This window comes from Zootoca vivipara, chromosome 3, assembly GCF_963506605.1.
Source record: "Zootoca vivipara chromosome 3, rZooViv1.1, whole genome shotgun sequence".
NCBI classification, from domain to species: Eukaryota; Metazoa; Chordata; class Lepidosauria; order Squamata; family Lacertidae; genus Zootoca; species Zootoca vivipara.
The window spans coordinates 17,986,371-18,003,286 of NC_083278.1; the positions used below are offsets into that span (position 1 = coordinate 17,986,371).

A 16,916-nucleotide genomic window follows, 5' to 3' on the forward strand; every position below is an offset into this window, starting at 1 on the left:
CAGAACCCCCAAGGCTGCAGAGAGACCTCCCTTGATTCTCTTCTTTTTTTTAAGACTTCCCCAGGTCCAGACCTTCTGGAAGCAGTGTAAGCCCATGACTATTGAGTTGCTCATCAAAGTGTAGGCCTCACAATTGGTGTTTGTGTATGTAAACCATTTCAAGTGGGTGAAAAGGACGGGCTGCCTCCTACCCGACGGAGTCACAGACTCTTCACTGACTCTAGTCCTGTGAGCAGAGCCCCATAAACAAAATGGAGAAACCGTGATGGGATGGAGCTGATAGGACTATTCTTGGAATTCTTTGGTTCCTCTGCCAAAGTTTTAGCTTCCAATAATGAGAATCGTTTTCCAAAGATGGGAGACATCTCTGACAGACTTAGAACACACTTGCAAGATCCCTTTGTAACGAACCCCAAAAGTGTCCCAGAAAAAAAAAGAATATGATTCAAAGCAAACGAAACAGAACAAACCTAATTTCACAAATTAACAAGGTAAGGGGAAAAAACCACAGAAGATAGCAGAGTGAACTGTTTAATTAAAGGATACATTTACACAACTTTTCTACTGACATTGCAAAACAAGTTTGTTCTGAGAAAAGCAAGAAGGGAACGGAAAAGGGCAGGAATCCTATTAGTCTGATCTCTGATATGTACAGTGCGTTCTAATGGCAAAATATAAAACCAAATAAATTAGTAGGCCCAAATATTTTGCTTTCAGAAATTTCAGAATTTTCAAACTCAGGAATATTTGCATGAGGCCTTCCTGCGGGTTTTGCCCAGAGGGGGGTCCTGCACTTTCAACAGCTGAGCAGCAAGAGAGTGCTCATTCTTGAAATACTGCCTCTAATGAACTTTGCCTATTTAAGTAGTACTGGCAGAGTAAAAACAGTGGGACACCAGCCTGCTTCAGAACAAGGAGCTGGCAACCTCAGTTTAAGCTGAAGATTGCCTGGAACAATGGTGGGCCTTGGACTGAACCAAAAATAAAATATTCAACAATTAAAATAGAAATATAAAAATAATGGTTGTACAAACCAGAAAATACTAACTCGGTTGACGAGAAAAAGGGAAAGTACAGTGCTTAACCCTTGACTGGTTAGAGGACTATTTAGGCCACAAAAGAAACATAATGTTTAACTTTGTAGACAGATCAATTTTGATGCCTTTGTTTGTTTCGTTTTATGGAGAATGCACATTCCAACCCAACATGTACGCTTCTGCCTACTTTCCTCCTGTTACTTGCCTAATTAAAAAATTTTTTATAGTTCACATTCTTTAGCTGAGTTCTTAGGCTGACTTTTTCATCACATGCTACTTCTTGTTCCATTGAGTTCTCATCTTCCATTGAAGCAATTTTCAAAATGTTTTGCTCAATGTGGGGCTGGCCCTGTTCCATCTGAAGCCTCTGTAAAGGCTTCCATTAAAAAATACTGGATTACGACCTATGACCTAAAAGAAAGCTGGTTTCAATGAAAGGACACTAAAATGTCACAAAGAATTAATTTATTGGCTTTTGAAAAGCATTAGACTAAGCCACAAATTATTCCGTTTTCATTTACAAATGCCAAACTCAAACAAATAGCTTTCTGGTGTTCCAAGAGCAATGATTGCTGCTGGCTTTAAATATGGCATGCTTAAAACTTGCACTATCTTTCTTTCTCTTTGTCCGTTCAAGATTGCAAGTGCTTCTGTACATTTTCCTTGATCTGTTGCATGGTCAGTTGCCCAGCGCTGATCTGCTGATCAATGAAATATTGCAGATCTTCCCATTTTTTGGAGCTTTGTTCGACACCTTGCTGAATCAGTTCACGCGTTATTTCCAGTTTCTTTCTAATATCTTCCTCACTGAGCTGGCTCATCTGATAAATGGTTGGCAAGTCAAATGGTTTCGGGATGTCTATCCTGAGCTCTCCTTGGCGGACAACGATATAGGGCCTCAGTGTGTCAGCTGTCGCTTGTTCAAACTGATCCAGAAGCTGTTGGAGGTACTGGAGGAATGCCGTGTAGTTTTCTATTGTCAGGTCTATCAGGGTCTTAGTGTTAGCGATAAGCTTTGCATAGGAATCAGATAGGTGTGCATAGGCCTCGTTTACCTTTGCCTTGACTTTTTGGTTTTGTTCTGCAGCGCTCTTCTTAGCAGCTTCTGACCAATATAGAATCTTGTCCTGAGCCGACTTGGAGAATTCAGTTTCATAGTTCTCCAAAAATTCTTTCACTTGATCTGTCAGGTGTGCAACCATGTCAGAAGTGCCACTGATCCATTTGGCATGCGACTCTATCACAGCATCGATCAGACCCTTCAGCCAAGCCAGCACCTTCTCTTCCACTTCGTAATATTTGACAGACCACCCAACAACGCTTGGGTCAAAATATTCTTCCCGCAGGACTTTGATGCTTTGCAGCAAACGCTCTATCTCCACGGAACTAACCTGCAAAGTCTGCTGGATAAACCTTCCAACCTGCTGAGCGAAGTATCCTATATTGTTTGCTAACTCATCGAGTCCTTGCCGGATCTTGGCAGAGAGTTGTCTTGCCTGGGCTCTTAAATGTTCATAGTTTTGGGCTTTCAAATTTGCGATCAGATCTTCTGCTCCTTTGAAAACTTGCTGAGCGACTTCTTTGAGCTCTCTTAGATATTGTGTGAAGTCAATCTTTTCAAGGGCAAGAAATAGGTTACTGACTGTATTTCTAACATGTGTTAGAAAGACCTTAATTTCATCAAGTATGTCACGAACTTTGATGGTCTGGCCGGAAATTGGAATTTTAACCTCTAGTTCAGTCGCATATGCATTCAGATCATCAAAACATTCCTGCATTTTTGTGATGCAGAGCTCTGCAGTATTTGCTAACTTCTCAGTGGCCATCACATAAAGTTCTTCACCAGTGTGCTCCCCGTGTACTCCCGGCACCTGAAATTTTGTTACCTTCAAGAATTCTATGGCAGAATCAATAAGACGCTTCACCCTTTTATGGTATTCGGTGATTATATTCATGGTGGCTTCAAAAAACTGGGCTCTGATTTGGTCATAGTCAATCTGGTTGGCTTGATCTGCAGCTTGGTTGTACAGTTTCTTGGCTTTCTGCCTCAAGATTTCATATTCCCCATTGACCTGGTTAGATATGCCATGCAGCTCCTGTTCCAGTTTGTTGATGCTGCTTAAAGTATCTCTGTAAGCCATGTCAGCATTATGTTTCAGGTTGTCCTTCAGCTTCAAGGTGGCAGTGTTGATCTCAATACCCATATGCTCATGGTGATACTTGTTAACACAGTTGTACAAAGCACCGGCTATTTTAGGCACCTTCTCTTTTAAGCCTTCGAGTAGGTCTATGGCAGCATCCTCTTTCCAGTTGGCTTTGACTTGAATCACTTCAGGATTTCTGAATGACATCTCGCCTTCAAAGACATTGACGTCTTTCTGAGGGTTAGCCTGCAAATGTAAAACACATTTTTAGGAAGTGTCACTCACCCACTACTTTGCTAAGGAAAACCCAAGACACGTCTTCCACTAATAGACTTATTTTGCACCAATGTTTATCATATCTGCGGCTACGGCTTGTGCCTGTTTGCCGCACCCTTCCTAAGTTGTTAAATAAATTATATTTGCCCCAATTTTAATCAGCCCAGGGACACTAAAATATGGGAAATAAAAAGTAATGTAAAATGAAAATTTGGCAGAAGATGACCCGGTGTATAGATATAGCTTCTTTTTGCAGTAATCATTTATAACTAAACCCCCACCACCACCACCACCACCAATGGCCAATTATCAAGGATGATGGGAATTGTAGTCCAACAACTTTGGGGGGGGGGCAACAGGTTGGAGAAGCCTGCATTAGGCTCACATCTACAAATAAGTTAAAAGTGGCATTAGAAAAATACATCTTAGTCTTCCCCTCCTGGTACTGCTAGGAGTCTGGCGACACATTCGAATTCTGAAAAACTCAGCTTACGCTGAGGAGGCAAAAGAAGGAAGCAGAGCAACTATGCTGTGGCAAATGGACAGACAGACCCCAGAAGTGGCATATCCCTTTGTCTCAGAGCAGCCTGCTCTCGCCACACCTCTGTTCTTGGTGCGAACCAGTCCGAGTCAGTTAACAGGGACCTCACAATACAGGGCCGTCACAATAAAACTTGACTTCCCCCTCTTCTGCCTTCAAACCCATCTATTATAAAGATGGGCACTGTGCCAGTAGTAAGTTCATGATCCTTTAAGCAAGAGCACATCGCCTAATTCTGGGCATGCTTACCAGAGTTCGGTAGAAAATCTTGCCCTTGAAAGTATCAGTATCCAGACTGATGAGAGAGCCAAGGGTTCCAGCTGAAGATGAAGATATTGAGGTAGCAACTCTTGCGGTCTGTTCATGGAAGCGCACTTGAACATCAGTGAAGGTTGGGCTGGTGACATCCAGAGATATCTTGTAGTCAGTGGTTCTAAAGCAGGCAGAATCAATCAGAGAAAATGTGATTATTAATTATTATTAATTTAAAAATACGGTTGATTTTAAATGAATGTCTATCTCAGAAGACTTAGAATCGTAGAATTGTAGAGTTGGAAGGGAACCTCAACAATTGGAGCTCAGCTCTGGCACCTCTCAGGTGGGTGCCATTGGCAAGGGAGAAGTTCATGGTGAGCTCCAGCACCTCTTTTCTAGAAAAAAAAATAGCACTGGTATCATCTAATCCAACTCCCTGCTATGCAGGAATATGCAGCTGTCCCATACGGGGATTGAACCTGCAACTTTCTCGTGATCCAGGCCATGTTCTTACCAGCTGATCTATCCTGGCACTCGTTTGTTTATTATAAATATTTGTCCCCTGCCCTTCACAAAAACTCAAATGCACAGTTAGAAGCACCATATTGGCTTTGTTGGTGTGATTGCCAACTGCCCACTCTCCCTCCCAGCAAGCAGCAGGAAACCCAGCTGCCAGGACACTAGAGAAGTGACTCTGCCCCGCTTTGGAATAAAGTCTTGTGTCTGGTGATGGAATCCACAAAAAGACCTTGCGTGATAGGCAATGTTAGTCAAACACGGAGTAAACCCACTGTTGTTTTTTTTTAATAGATCTCCTCTGAATATGGCTTAGTTGACTACCACCTCCCATTTTCAAATCTCAATGTAGAGCAGATGGCCCCTTCAGACATGTTTCCTTAGAGGGCAATCCCTACCTTCTCCTTTTTTTGTGGGGAGAGAGGGTTGTTAGGAGCACACTAAGTGAAAGGATACCATTTAGCACACATTTTATAACAGCCATAGCTCATTGAATTAGGATTCCCTATAGAGTTCAGGTTGACAAAAACAAGTCCTTACCCGTTTTCTACAGTGAAAAGCTCGTTATATTCTGCACTCAGGTCACGATGCACAAAGTGGCTGTTTCCTTCGAAGCTGTTACCTTTGTAGATCCACACACCTATGAAGCAAAGGTTCCACACAGGTGAAATTATAGGTAACGTAAATGGAGCCTGCATTGAAAGTCTAGGGCTAAGATGATGTGTACTCAACGTCTCACTTTTCCACTAAATAATAAACTGCTGCACTGAATGCAGAAGTTTTTGTCATTGGTTTCTACATTTTACAGGATCTGCTGCAACTATTATAGAGAGCTGATCTACTGCAGAGACCCATCTGTAAACTTGGGGCTCGCCTATAGTGTTGTTTAATGGGGATAGAAAGTGTCCTGTACCTCCATCTGTTATCCATAGGAGGTGCTCCTCAGAATCATGGCATTCCCACACTTTTTCCTCTCCAAAAAATGTGTTTTGAGGGAGGGGAAAATGCAAAAGACAGTGACTCGGAGGAGAACAATAGATGCTCCTGGTTCAAATGTCCCTCTATGAGTCAAAATCTCCCTCTAGCCATAAACTACCTAGTTGACCTTTTGTATTTAGTCCCTGGCCACCTCCATCAGCAATATGTGATTATGTAATAATGTTAGCCTGCCTTATGGGACAGCTGAAAAGATTACTAAAAATATTGGTGGAACTCTTTTGAAAATTGAAGTATAATTCCTATTACTTCAGATACTGGCTTACTTTAGATTCCTAGCACACCCTTTTCATTTTCCTTCCGCAATGTAGCTCTATTATTTCATTCTTTTGGTATACATGTACCTTTCGACTGAGGTACAGTGGTTTTGATCTGAAGATAAGTAAATGGGAAGACGTTTATGGAAGGAAAGTGGCCTGACTACTAAAAGCTGCCTGTGTTCCCCGAAAAGCTTCCTCAAAGGTTCGGGCAGCAACTTCTGAACAGTATGGAAGGAGGGGTGAGGGGTGCTGGGAGAGGGGTGAAATCACCCAAAATTTAGTAAAGGCACCTTCCATTCACAGGTTGTTGTTGTTATTATTTTGAGTGAATGCAGGTGGCTGGAGAGGATGGGACACACATCCTTTGCAAAGAGCTTTCCTCAGGATCCAAGACACCTAAAACTTTATATGTGTGTGTGTGTGTGTGTGTGTGTGTGTGTGTGTGTGTGTGTGCACACGTGTATATATGATCTTACCTTTTAGATCATACGCCAGGAACTGCAGTGGTGAACTTGCAGTAAAATCAATGGAATGGTTGTAAGAGTCTTTATCGTTCTTGAAATCTGTTTTCCAGGTGGTACTGTACAATGGAGAAGCAACCTTGAAAGAAACACCCAAAGCTCCGAAAGCGGGGATGTAGATTCCAGCAGGCAAGGAGATTTTAATGGCTGGGATTTCAATCTGCTGTTCAGGAATAGTAATCGTAGGCAACTCAAAGTCTGCTATCTTCTTGGCTGCAGCGCTGAGGTCCACAAATATTTTACCCAGGTCAAGGGTCTTTGGAAGAGTATATTCAGATACAGTTAATAGCTTCTCAGGTATAGTCACCTCAAAGTAGGGAATTTTATATTCTTTCAAGCTGGTCACTACTTCGTACTGAGGAAAGTGAATTTTTGGAAGTGATGGAAATCCAATGTGAAATGGCGTGGTGGTCAGTCTTTGGGGGATTTTGATATCCCGTAAGTTAATTTCAGGAATTGTGAATGTAAATCCATCCGTCAGCTGGTTGACATTTATGGGGATAAAGTACCCATCTTCATTTTTTGTGTATACTAAGGATGTTGACATATTTAAGTATTGCCTTTCTCCAGGACTAGTGGTGTCATCTAATTTCAAGATTTGCCATAAGCTCTTGTCATAAACTGGGAGCACAAGGTATCTGAGGAAAGCTACATGACCTCCCAAAGAACCGGACAGGTCAAAATGAGCTTCTGTGTTGTCATTCGATAACTGCAAGCGATGTCCAAGGAAGAGGGAGAGGGTTTGGCCTTCGATCTTCCACTCAATCTTCTGATTCTCACTGTTGGTGGCAATGGAAAAGTCTTGATTAACTGAAGTCTCACCAAAGAAATTATTTGGCTGGGTAGCTTGTATCTGAAGACCCGCTGACATACTTCCGGGCTCTACTTCTAAAGTCACTTTGCAGTTCTGATGTCCTTCAGTTCTGAAAATTGGAGAATATTCCAGATGATTTTCTCCATTGTGGTCCCATAATGCATAAAGACGACGAGTGGATGCTTCAATGGCAACATTTTCTTTTGTGTCAAACTTCCAAAATCCATCAATGTCAGAGCTGGACTCAAATTTGACTGAGGAACGAGCACCTTTAGCATTTAGGTAGGCATTTGCTTCATGAACCAACTTTCCAGAAAATGGTTTTCTCTTGTGAAGCTCTCCATTGATGAAAGCATTGGTTGAAGTATCTACAGATATATAAGATATAATGCTTTCCAAGGTGGCCTTGTGGTCAACTGCTCCTTTAGCAGTGGCACCACGAGTGTCAAGAACGTAGTTTAGATTAATAGCTGAGGAAATGACTGGCTTTGATTTGGCATTTCCCTTAAGCTCCTGCCCAAAATTCATGTTTAAGCCTGGCATACTGATTTTTGCAGTGGTAACCACTGAAGCTTCTATATTTTTCCTGGTGAGACTGATGGTGCTGTCGTGGTTTCCCACTATGAACTTGTTGTTCAGGGATAATGCAGTCGCTAGCTTCAACCCTCTTTTCCTTGTGAGACTGGTTGTTCCGTCCAATTTATATTGCAGGGCATCAATCACAGAAGTGGAGGATGAACTCAAGCGAGCAATGATATCAGATTGGTTAAAAAGGCCAGCATTTGTGTTCAGGGTAATCACACTAGATTTGAATGAAAATTCATAGGTAATATTTCCCATGGCTGGAATGTAGATTCTGTTTAAAGGTGAGTGTGCTCGATAGCTGGGAAGCTTAAGAGTCTGCAGACCTTGGGGAACATGGAGGACTGGTAACTCCAATGATGGAAGGACCAATGTATAGGATGGCACTGAAAACCCAACAAGTGGGACAGTGAAACTTGGAGTGCTCATTTCTTTAGGGATCACATAGCCAAAAGCTGGGAGCTCAGCAGTAAAAGGAGATACCTCAATGTTGACCACTGGAACAGTGTACCCTGGGATCCTGAATGTCTGTGGGACTTTGCTAACTGAAGTATCTATTTTGTACTTGTCAAACTTGGTCTTGGCTTGGTTATAGGACTTGGTCAGGAATGCTAAGGTGTTGTCTCTACCTTCCTCAAAGTGCCTGTTGAAGGTTGCAATGTACTGATTCAGGGCTCGATGTACTCCATCCAAAGGAATTTGAAACGAGTGCATGTTTTTGTTCTTCTTGTACTGAGCTTTCAGGTTTAAATCAAATGATTGCTTTGTAGTCTTCAGTAAATTCTTCAGCCCTGAGTCCTCCCACAGAGAGTATCCTTGCATGTGGGGTGTCTTGATGCCCATGACAGATTGTTCAGGAAACGAGAGGGGATTTTTTAGGAACTCCAAGTTAGCATCACCATTCATGGACACAGAAGCTTCAATACTTTCTTCGTTGTTACCAGCAGACATGTTATGGACATATCTGTATTGATTAAATCTGCCCTCTGCTGCCCAGCTGACTTGTTGAGTGGAGGGACTTAGTGCCAGAATATAATTATTCACGAGCTCAATTTTGCCAACTATTTTCATTGGGAAGCTAACTTTTACATTCATGTTATTATTTGTTGATGTGCTCAGTTCAAAGGGCTGCACCAAGAAGTTCACATCATTATTTATAGTCCCAGATATGCGTCCGTTCAACTTTGCATTGTGTGTGCCCCTCAGTTCTGTTTTCAGCTCTGCAAGATTCCCTGTGCCTTGCACATTTAAGTCACTACGTCCCAACTGTGGAGATTCTACTACAGATTGAACTTCAAGCCTTGCAGAACTTGGTAGATTATATTCATATGACAGTCTTTGGTCAACTTTCAGGTACTTATCATTTATCTTGTTTTGTGCTACGAATGAAGCTATAGATCCCCCTAAACCGAAGCTGACACTTGATTCATGGGTTCCTTCACCAGAGTAATCAAAGGCTGTCCACTTCCAGTCTCCTCTGCCAATGGAAGTAGCTGATATGCGCCCTGCTTCTAATGCTGTTTTTATTTCATTGCTTAATTCTGCTTGGCTGCTGAAATTTGGAATATATAGCCTGTGTCTGTAGGTTGTCCTGCTCTCTATGGAAATCTTCTTCTGCAGGCTGCCTGTTAATTGGTTGTACAGATCTATAGAGTTACGCTCAGTATGGAATTTTGCTGTAGTTTCTGCATTTCCCCAAACAGAAGTCCCCAAAAATGTTATTTCACCTGCATGAATAGCATCAATGTACATGTGGGAGAACTTCAGGTTGTCTCTTAGGATTAATTGCTTCATCTCGGGAGCTGAGAGACTTGTATCTGCAGTCATTTCGAAAGCAAGGCAGTTGATTTTGGAAGTTGCTACTGCTGAAACAGAGCCCAAAAATTCTGGGCTGTGGGCAAAAGCTGTTGTGTTCTTAAAAGCACCATTAGTAGTCAATGTGAAGAAGGGAGAGGTTACTTTGAAAGCACCAGACAATGTTCCAAAAGTAGGGACCATCACAGAGTGTGGAATGCGGGGCAGCTGGAATTCTGGAATTTGGATATCTGGGAACTGGAATTCATTCAAATTTAGTTTTGGGATCAGTAATTCAGGTATTTGTAGCTCAGGGAAATTCATTTCTGGGAAAGAGTAGTCAGAAAAATACATATCTTTCATCTTTAGATCTTGGAAATACACATCAGCAGTGGGCAGCTGAAAGTCACTCGACATTATTTGGTCAATCGTCTTCACAATCTTCAGTTTGATGTCATTCAAATCAATTGTATAAGATGGCACCTTGAATGTATTTAGAATGGTGAACTCAGGAGTAGTAAATCTGACTGGAATCCTGATTTCTTTCAATTTCTTGAGGTTTACCTGATACGATGGGACACGCAGGTCAGTTAGTGGAATAAGGAAATCTGGAGTTTGAAAGGTGGCTTCCCGCAAGACCCGGAGGCTGACTTCAAAAGCAGGTATGTTGATTATGCCTGCTCTGATTTCAGGAACTTTAAAACCAGTTTCAACAAAGTGGTTGAAACTGTCAGCCATATTTTTTACATTGTATTGCTCAGCTAAAAGGGTTATCTTCTTTGAGGCAGTTTTCCACTGATCATCTAGGAAGGTGATTATGGTGCTGTAGAGCTGGCTGACCTTCTCAAGGTATCCCCGGATTTCTACTGGGATATCCATTTGATAAATTCTCTCACGTGCATCTTCCAGGTACTCACAAGCTTTACTTTTCAGTTCACTTAATGCTGTTGAGCTTAGGAGATCACTAAGCCAGTTAACAATGATGGCAAGTCTAGTGTCTTTTAGTTTCTGTATGTTCTGAGAAACCACAGCAGCGACATCTCTGATGTATTGTTTTGTAGCTTCCATTTTCTGAGGTAGCTCCAAGGCTTTGATTTCATCATTGATTTTCTGTGTTGTTTCCCGGATTTTATTGTTTGTTTCATCTACAAATTTATTGTAATCAAATGACTTCAGCTTCTTGATAACAAAATCAAGAAAGTTGTTGACTTCATCCACCAGATTTGTGTAATCAAATGATTGGACCTGCCTAACAGCATCATCAATGAATTTCAGTACCTGGTTGAAACATGATTTTATGTCAATTTTTTTCAGAGACAGGGTTAATTTCTGGATTGTTTCTCCAATTTTCTGTTGGTTATACAACTCAACTATTTTGTCCATTAGAACTTTGACCTGCTGATCAACTTTATAGTTCACAATAAGTTCATGCATTTTGTCTTGAAGTACATTGATCTTCTCAGTCACTTTGTAGTCCTCCATATAATTTAGAAGAAGATCTTTAATTTGCTCCAGAATTTGATTAAGTTTTTGAATAGGAAAGGACACGTCCAGCTTCTCTATAAGTGTTCTAATATCAATGGCCTCCACCTGCTGCTTCAAACTCTCTGCAATGCGTTGGGCGTCTATATTCTGTATCTGCTTCTTCAGTTGATCTAGTTTTTCTTGTACTCGAGCTTTGATTTTGTACTCAGCATCCATATTTTGAACCCAAGCAGCAGCATTGCTTCCTATCTGGTTAAAGTCATATTGAGAGATGGCAGATTGCAGTTGATGAATAGTGTCGATCATTTTTTTACTGATTTCATATTGCCTGTCTATAACTTTCATTTTTTCAATAATCTGCTCAATAAGTTGCACAACAGCTGCCTTTAGGTCATAATTGCTCCGTATGTATTTTTCAGTTTCTACCAGGAAAACCTGAAGTTTAGACAAGGCTTCCTGGAGATTAGTTTTGGCATTTTCCAAAGCAAGTTCAAGGTCATCCACTGTTATGCTGTAATCCTTTGTAAATGCATCCAGTTTCTCTTTCAGGTTGTTTACTTTGCTTTCCAGATCGAATGTCTTCACATAGTTATTGACCTGCTGGGGGATTTTATCTAATGCTGCCCTATATTTTCTCACAACCTGATCTATATTTACACTCCTCAGGTTCTTCTGAATAGATTTGAGTACAGCTAAGATGGATTGCCTCATTTGCTCATAGTAAGCTGGTAACTTTTCCAAGAAGGGCAGATTGATGACATGCATATTCTCATTCTTATCATACTTCACAGAAAGAGCAAGACCAAACTCTTGAGTCTGGGCTACATTTTCCCTTAAATCTAAAACATCAATTAAATTGACTCTCCCCTGGTTTGTGAATGGCATAGTTATAGGAAAGTCCAGTACAGATAGGTCTGCTAAGGTTTTCCCATCCAGCTCCACCCCAATAGTTTTTGCATCATTAAAAGCACTAAAATCTTGAGTGTACACATTATTGTTCAGTTGGCCCTTCATTTTCCATGTGCTTCTTTGCTCAGATGGCGTAAAAAGGGCAGTGACTTGGTTCTCCAGTAGTGTCTTGTATCTTTTCTCAGAATTGAAGTTGTGGCCAGTGGATCCCCGATAATCATGAGAAAGCGAGAAGGCAAGGGGTTCTACTTTTAGCAGGAATTTGCTGTACAGCTGTCCTGACTGCTCTCCCAAGACTGAGAGTCTTCCATCCCCATTTGTATGCATGTCAACGGTGACAGTAAATGGGGCTGCAACAGATCGTATTGCATTGGAAAAGGTTAGGGATTTTGAGTCACAGTTTGTGTTGATGACGACCGACGAAGAGAGACCTGCAACATCCAAGTTGACTCTGTGGGTGAGAGCTGCACCTCGAATGCTCGCTACTGTGTCGGTCTTAACATGCGCCACCAGATCTGCATAGGTGAAGGTATAGGCATGCTTCACTTCATCGCCGCTGTAGGCACCTTTCACATTGCCATCCAGATTAACCTTCAGGGGCTCAAGTTGTAACCGTGCGTTGTTGTTTAGATCAGCACTGCCGAATTTCAAGTCATTGTTCACGTTGGCTGTGAGAGAATAGGGTTGCAGCTGGAAGTCCAAATGGTGTCTGTGGGACTTGCCCGGACTGATGGTGTGGTCTAAATTGGAAGCGTAAGTCAAAGACAAGCCCACAATGTTCAGGTCATGAGTGTTTTCCAGCTTCATTTCTTTGTATGACCCGATCAAGCTGTTTGCAAACTTCAGTCCCCCTTTGTTGACTCTGAAGGTTAAGGTGTTCTTGCTGTCTGCGTCCAAAATGCTGCCTTGATATACACTTGTAAGCACGATTTCTGTGGGAGCCGCTCTTCCATCCAAATCAAATTTTGCATTGTGTTTCCCAAAGTGTCCTCCTGTATTAATCTTCACGGAAGCCCCAGTGACGCCAATTCGGGCATTCATTTCGTTCTCCAGTTTCAATGGATTGAACTGCAGCATTGTTGTTGCAGTGCTGGCCAGGCCGTCCAGGTTAACACCTAATGTAGACTTGTGCTCAGCTTTGAGTCTTTCACCTTTCGCAGACACGTGGCTAATCAGCTCGACACCTTGGCCGTTAACGGAGCTCGAAATCAGGGCGTAGCATTGGTTTTCTACGTAATTGGCCTGGTACTCGGAGCGCAGCGCAGCTCCCTTTCTGTCCACAGAGAAGTCAAACTTGTTGGCAACTGCAAAGCTTCTGTGGTTTCCAGCGGTCTCAGAGGAAAACTTCAGCTGGCTGTTTTCATACTTCAAGGAAGCCGTGTTAGTCAGAAAACCGTTCTGTACATTCGAGACGGACTTGACTGTCCATGGGCCACCTGTAAACCTGGCAGTCATCTGGTTAGTAGCCTGAAGCAAGGAAGAGTCAAACTTCAGATTGGATTCCCCTGCCCAAACATGCTTGTTGACATCAAAGGTGCTTGACAGTGTGCCTGTGGTTTTAGCAAAGGCTGAAGCGACATTCAGTTGCCCTTCTACGTTTATGTTTTGAAGAACCAGGTTGTTGCTCAATTTGGCATCTTCACCATACGACAGGGAAAACCGAGTACCCAGCGGGCTGGAAGTTACCAGTGTAAGGGCCATCCTGCTCATGGGAGTGGGTTCTAAATTGCCTGTTTTGCTGTATTTAAAATTTGAATTGAGGAGTTTGTGTTGCAGTGAACTTTCATAATTACAGGCAAAGTTCTTCTCATCAAAACTTGCTTCTCCCTGACCTGGGGGTGGAGAGAGAAGAGAAAAGTACAATCAGCTTTTTTAAAAAACAACAACAACTAAATAAATAAATAAATAACTTAAACTACTGTGCCTTGCTGGAGTATCCTGCACACCCTTCTACATTCACAGGTCCTGCAAGCCAAATTCAAGAAATATACAGTACTGCATGTTTACCTAGAAGTTAAGTTCCGCTTCGTTTGATGCAACTTACTCGGAAATGTGTGTTGGATTGACTTGAACGGGACTTCAAGCCCACCAAAGTTAAAAGCAAACATTTGGATTTTAGTCTGTAATCCTATGAAGACTTCCATTAAAAGTAAGGTTTATTGAGCTCCGTTGGGTATAGCTTACTTCTGTACTGATATGTTTAGGATTGTTCCATTGAAGCCTTTAAGACACAGATGATATGTGGGCTTTGTCAATTTTAGCAAACCAGGCTGTCATTCAGTTGGCATTTAAGATTTAACTAAGTTATGGCTGTAGACACCACCAATGGAAGTAACTGTAGAATTTACTGATGGAAGTAACTGTAGAATTTACTTTCTCACCAGATCAGAGCTGTGGGGTTGTTTTTGGCTTGGTTTGTTTTTTAGATAATGGTTGCTGATGATATAGAATTGTTTGTGCCTTTCAAATGGATTCTCTTTTGCACTTTCATGAAAAGATTTTAATGTAAAGGAAGGGAAAAGACCACAACAACATACTGTTACAGACTTGAAGTGTGGTACAATGGATGGACTTGAATTCTGGTACCTGGGTCCAGCTCTCCCCTTTCCTATTGGCTGCATTTGGACATACTACTAAAACATATTTTAGCTTTACAGGAATGTGCTTAGACTTACACACACTCCCTTCCCCTGGCCTAAGGGTATTGAAAGCTTTTGTTTCCATTTTCACCTAATTACAGTTTATGTTGAATGCAAAGTGTTTGGTTTAGGAAAATAAACCAACTTCAGACTGTGATTTCTTACCGCAGCTTGTGGCCTTAAACCAGTGTTTCCCAAACTTGTGTCTCCAGCTCTTTTTGAACTACAACTCCCATCATCTCTAGCTAGCAACACCAGTGGTCAGGGATGGTGGGAATTGTAGTAAAAAACAACAACAACAGCTGGAGATCCAAGTTTGGGGAATACTGCCTTAAACTATAGTTCTAGGTTTGTACATAACAAATCACAGTCAGTTGAAAACAGAAGCAAAAGTTTCTGATCTTTTACAGCTGGACAGAAGCTCCTGAAACTGAAACTCATCTATGGAATATTAAACTGCGGTTTAGTATCAGAACTCAGCCATTAAGTAGCCTTGGGTGTGACATTAACTCTCAGTCTCTGTTCTCCAACTGAATAACAGTGACCTGTTTCTCTCAACATTGTTCTAAAGGCAAACACAAAGAAGACCGCGGACAACTTTGCAAAACAAAACTGCTATGTGACTATTGGATAGGATTTTTTCTTCATAGTGTTGCATGATTAGTATAACAAATTAGGTAGATTAATGCACATGGGAGAATATGATCAGGCTGCCATAATTCCTTGCATGAACAGTCACAATATTGAGTAAGTCCCTGGTATCATATATTTGTCGCGAATTTCTTCACGGCGCTTTAGCAGAAATGTTAAGAGTTCCAGGTTCTTTAGTGCAGTATATTTATTGTGAGCTATATACAAACATCTACAGGCAGTTCATACACGAGCAGTTCATACACTCTCTAAACCTCTCACTGACCACACCCTTCTACAATACCACCACCACACTCACTGCTGGAAAGGTTTCCCTTTTAAACTGATGACAGCCAATCAACTGACAGCACATTACTGCTGAGTCATTCTGACCCAGCACTCCTATAGAAAGTATTGCATCAGCCAGTTTCACCCACTAGTACACTCGGGCCTGCAGACTTACTATCTAGCACAGCATTCTTTGTTTCCCGACAATATTCACGAGGAGTCTTGTGAGCATGAGCTTTATCAAACTCAAGAGGAGGCTTGGCCAAATACGAGTTATTAAATGTATCATATTAACTGTTGATGCACAGAGAAATGAGCCTGTGACATATTTCTAGTAAAAAGTATTGAACCAATGAGTAAACATAACACACGGTTAATTAATATGCTCGTAATCTCCCCACCCTGGAAGAGGTTTTTACCTTGTACATTATATGAAAGGAGTTCCAAAACAGAGTCAGCTCTCACAAAGTAGTTTGTTCTTAGGCTGTAGACATCCTTTGTGGTGTTCGCCAAGGAGTAGGAACCTGACCAGTTGTAGTAATTGCTGTACATATTGGAAGAGATCTCGAAAGTGCCCAGCAAAGGCACCCGAAGCGTGTATGACTCTGGGATGGTGAAGCGTGGAAGCCTGTACTCTTGAGAAGCCATGTTGACTCCCATTGACTGCATTGCCATTTGAGATGTTTCCAGAATCTTAGGCACTCTCATATCGTAGGATGACCTGCCACCAAACGGCAGTGGAATGGTAATGACAGCGCTCTCCTTGTTCCAAATGTATTTGATCTGGCCATCGCTGCAATAAAAAGTTACCCGGAATTAAGATCCCACAAAGTCCACAAAATAACAAATGGTTGCACTTTGCCTAGGAAGCTGCCCTATTCTAGGTTGGATTTTTTCTTCATCCACCTCTGTATCCCTTGTATTTTTATCCTGTGAACTGCCCTGAGATCTTGCAATGAAGGGTAGTACATAAATTTAACCAGGAGCTTTTTTTACTAGGGATTTTAGGTGCAGAGACATCAAAGAAGCAGAAACGATTATTCACGTACATGAATACTACTGGCCCAGAGATGGAAAAAAGATAAAGTCCCAACCAAGGATGAATGGCTGGTGAAGTTGATGGACTACGCTGAAATCATAGAATCATAGAGTTGGAAGAGACCACAAGGGCCATCCAGTCCAACCCCCTACCAAGCAGGAAACATGGTTCTGATCCAGGCATTTGTCAT

At 41.7% G+C, this 16,916-nt stretch overlaps 1 protein-coding gene across 1 annotated transcript in view; it reads right to left on the reverse strand.

The window, feature by feature from the left end:
* Positions 1 to 494: 494 nt before the first annotated feature.
* Positions 495 to 16,916, reverse strand: part of APOB (apolipoprotein B) — a 50,227-nt gene continuing 33,805 nt past the window's right edge. The window contains exons 25-29 of the mRNA XM_035109988.2: positions 16,107 to 16,480; positions 6,502 to 13,962; positions 5,310 to 5,409; positions 4,248 to 4,431; positions 495 to 3,427 (exon numbers count right to left, since the gene is read on the reverse strand). Coding sequence (XP_034965879.2) covers positions 1,670 to 3,427; positions 4,248 to 4,431; positions 5,310 to 5,409; positions 6,502 to 13,962; positions 16,107 to 16,480 — 9,877 coding nt within the window. The 3' untranslated portion in view covers positions 495 to 1,669. The remainder of the gene's footprint in view (positions 3,428 to 4,247; positions 4,432 to 5,309; positions 5,410 to 6,501; positions 13,963 to 16,106; positions 16,481 to 16,916) is intronic.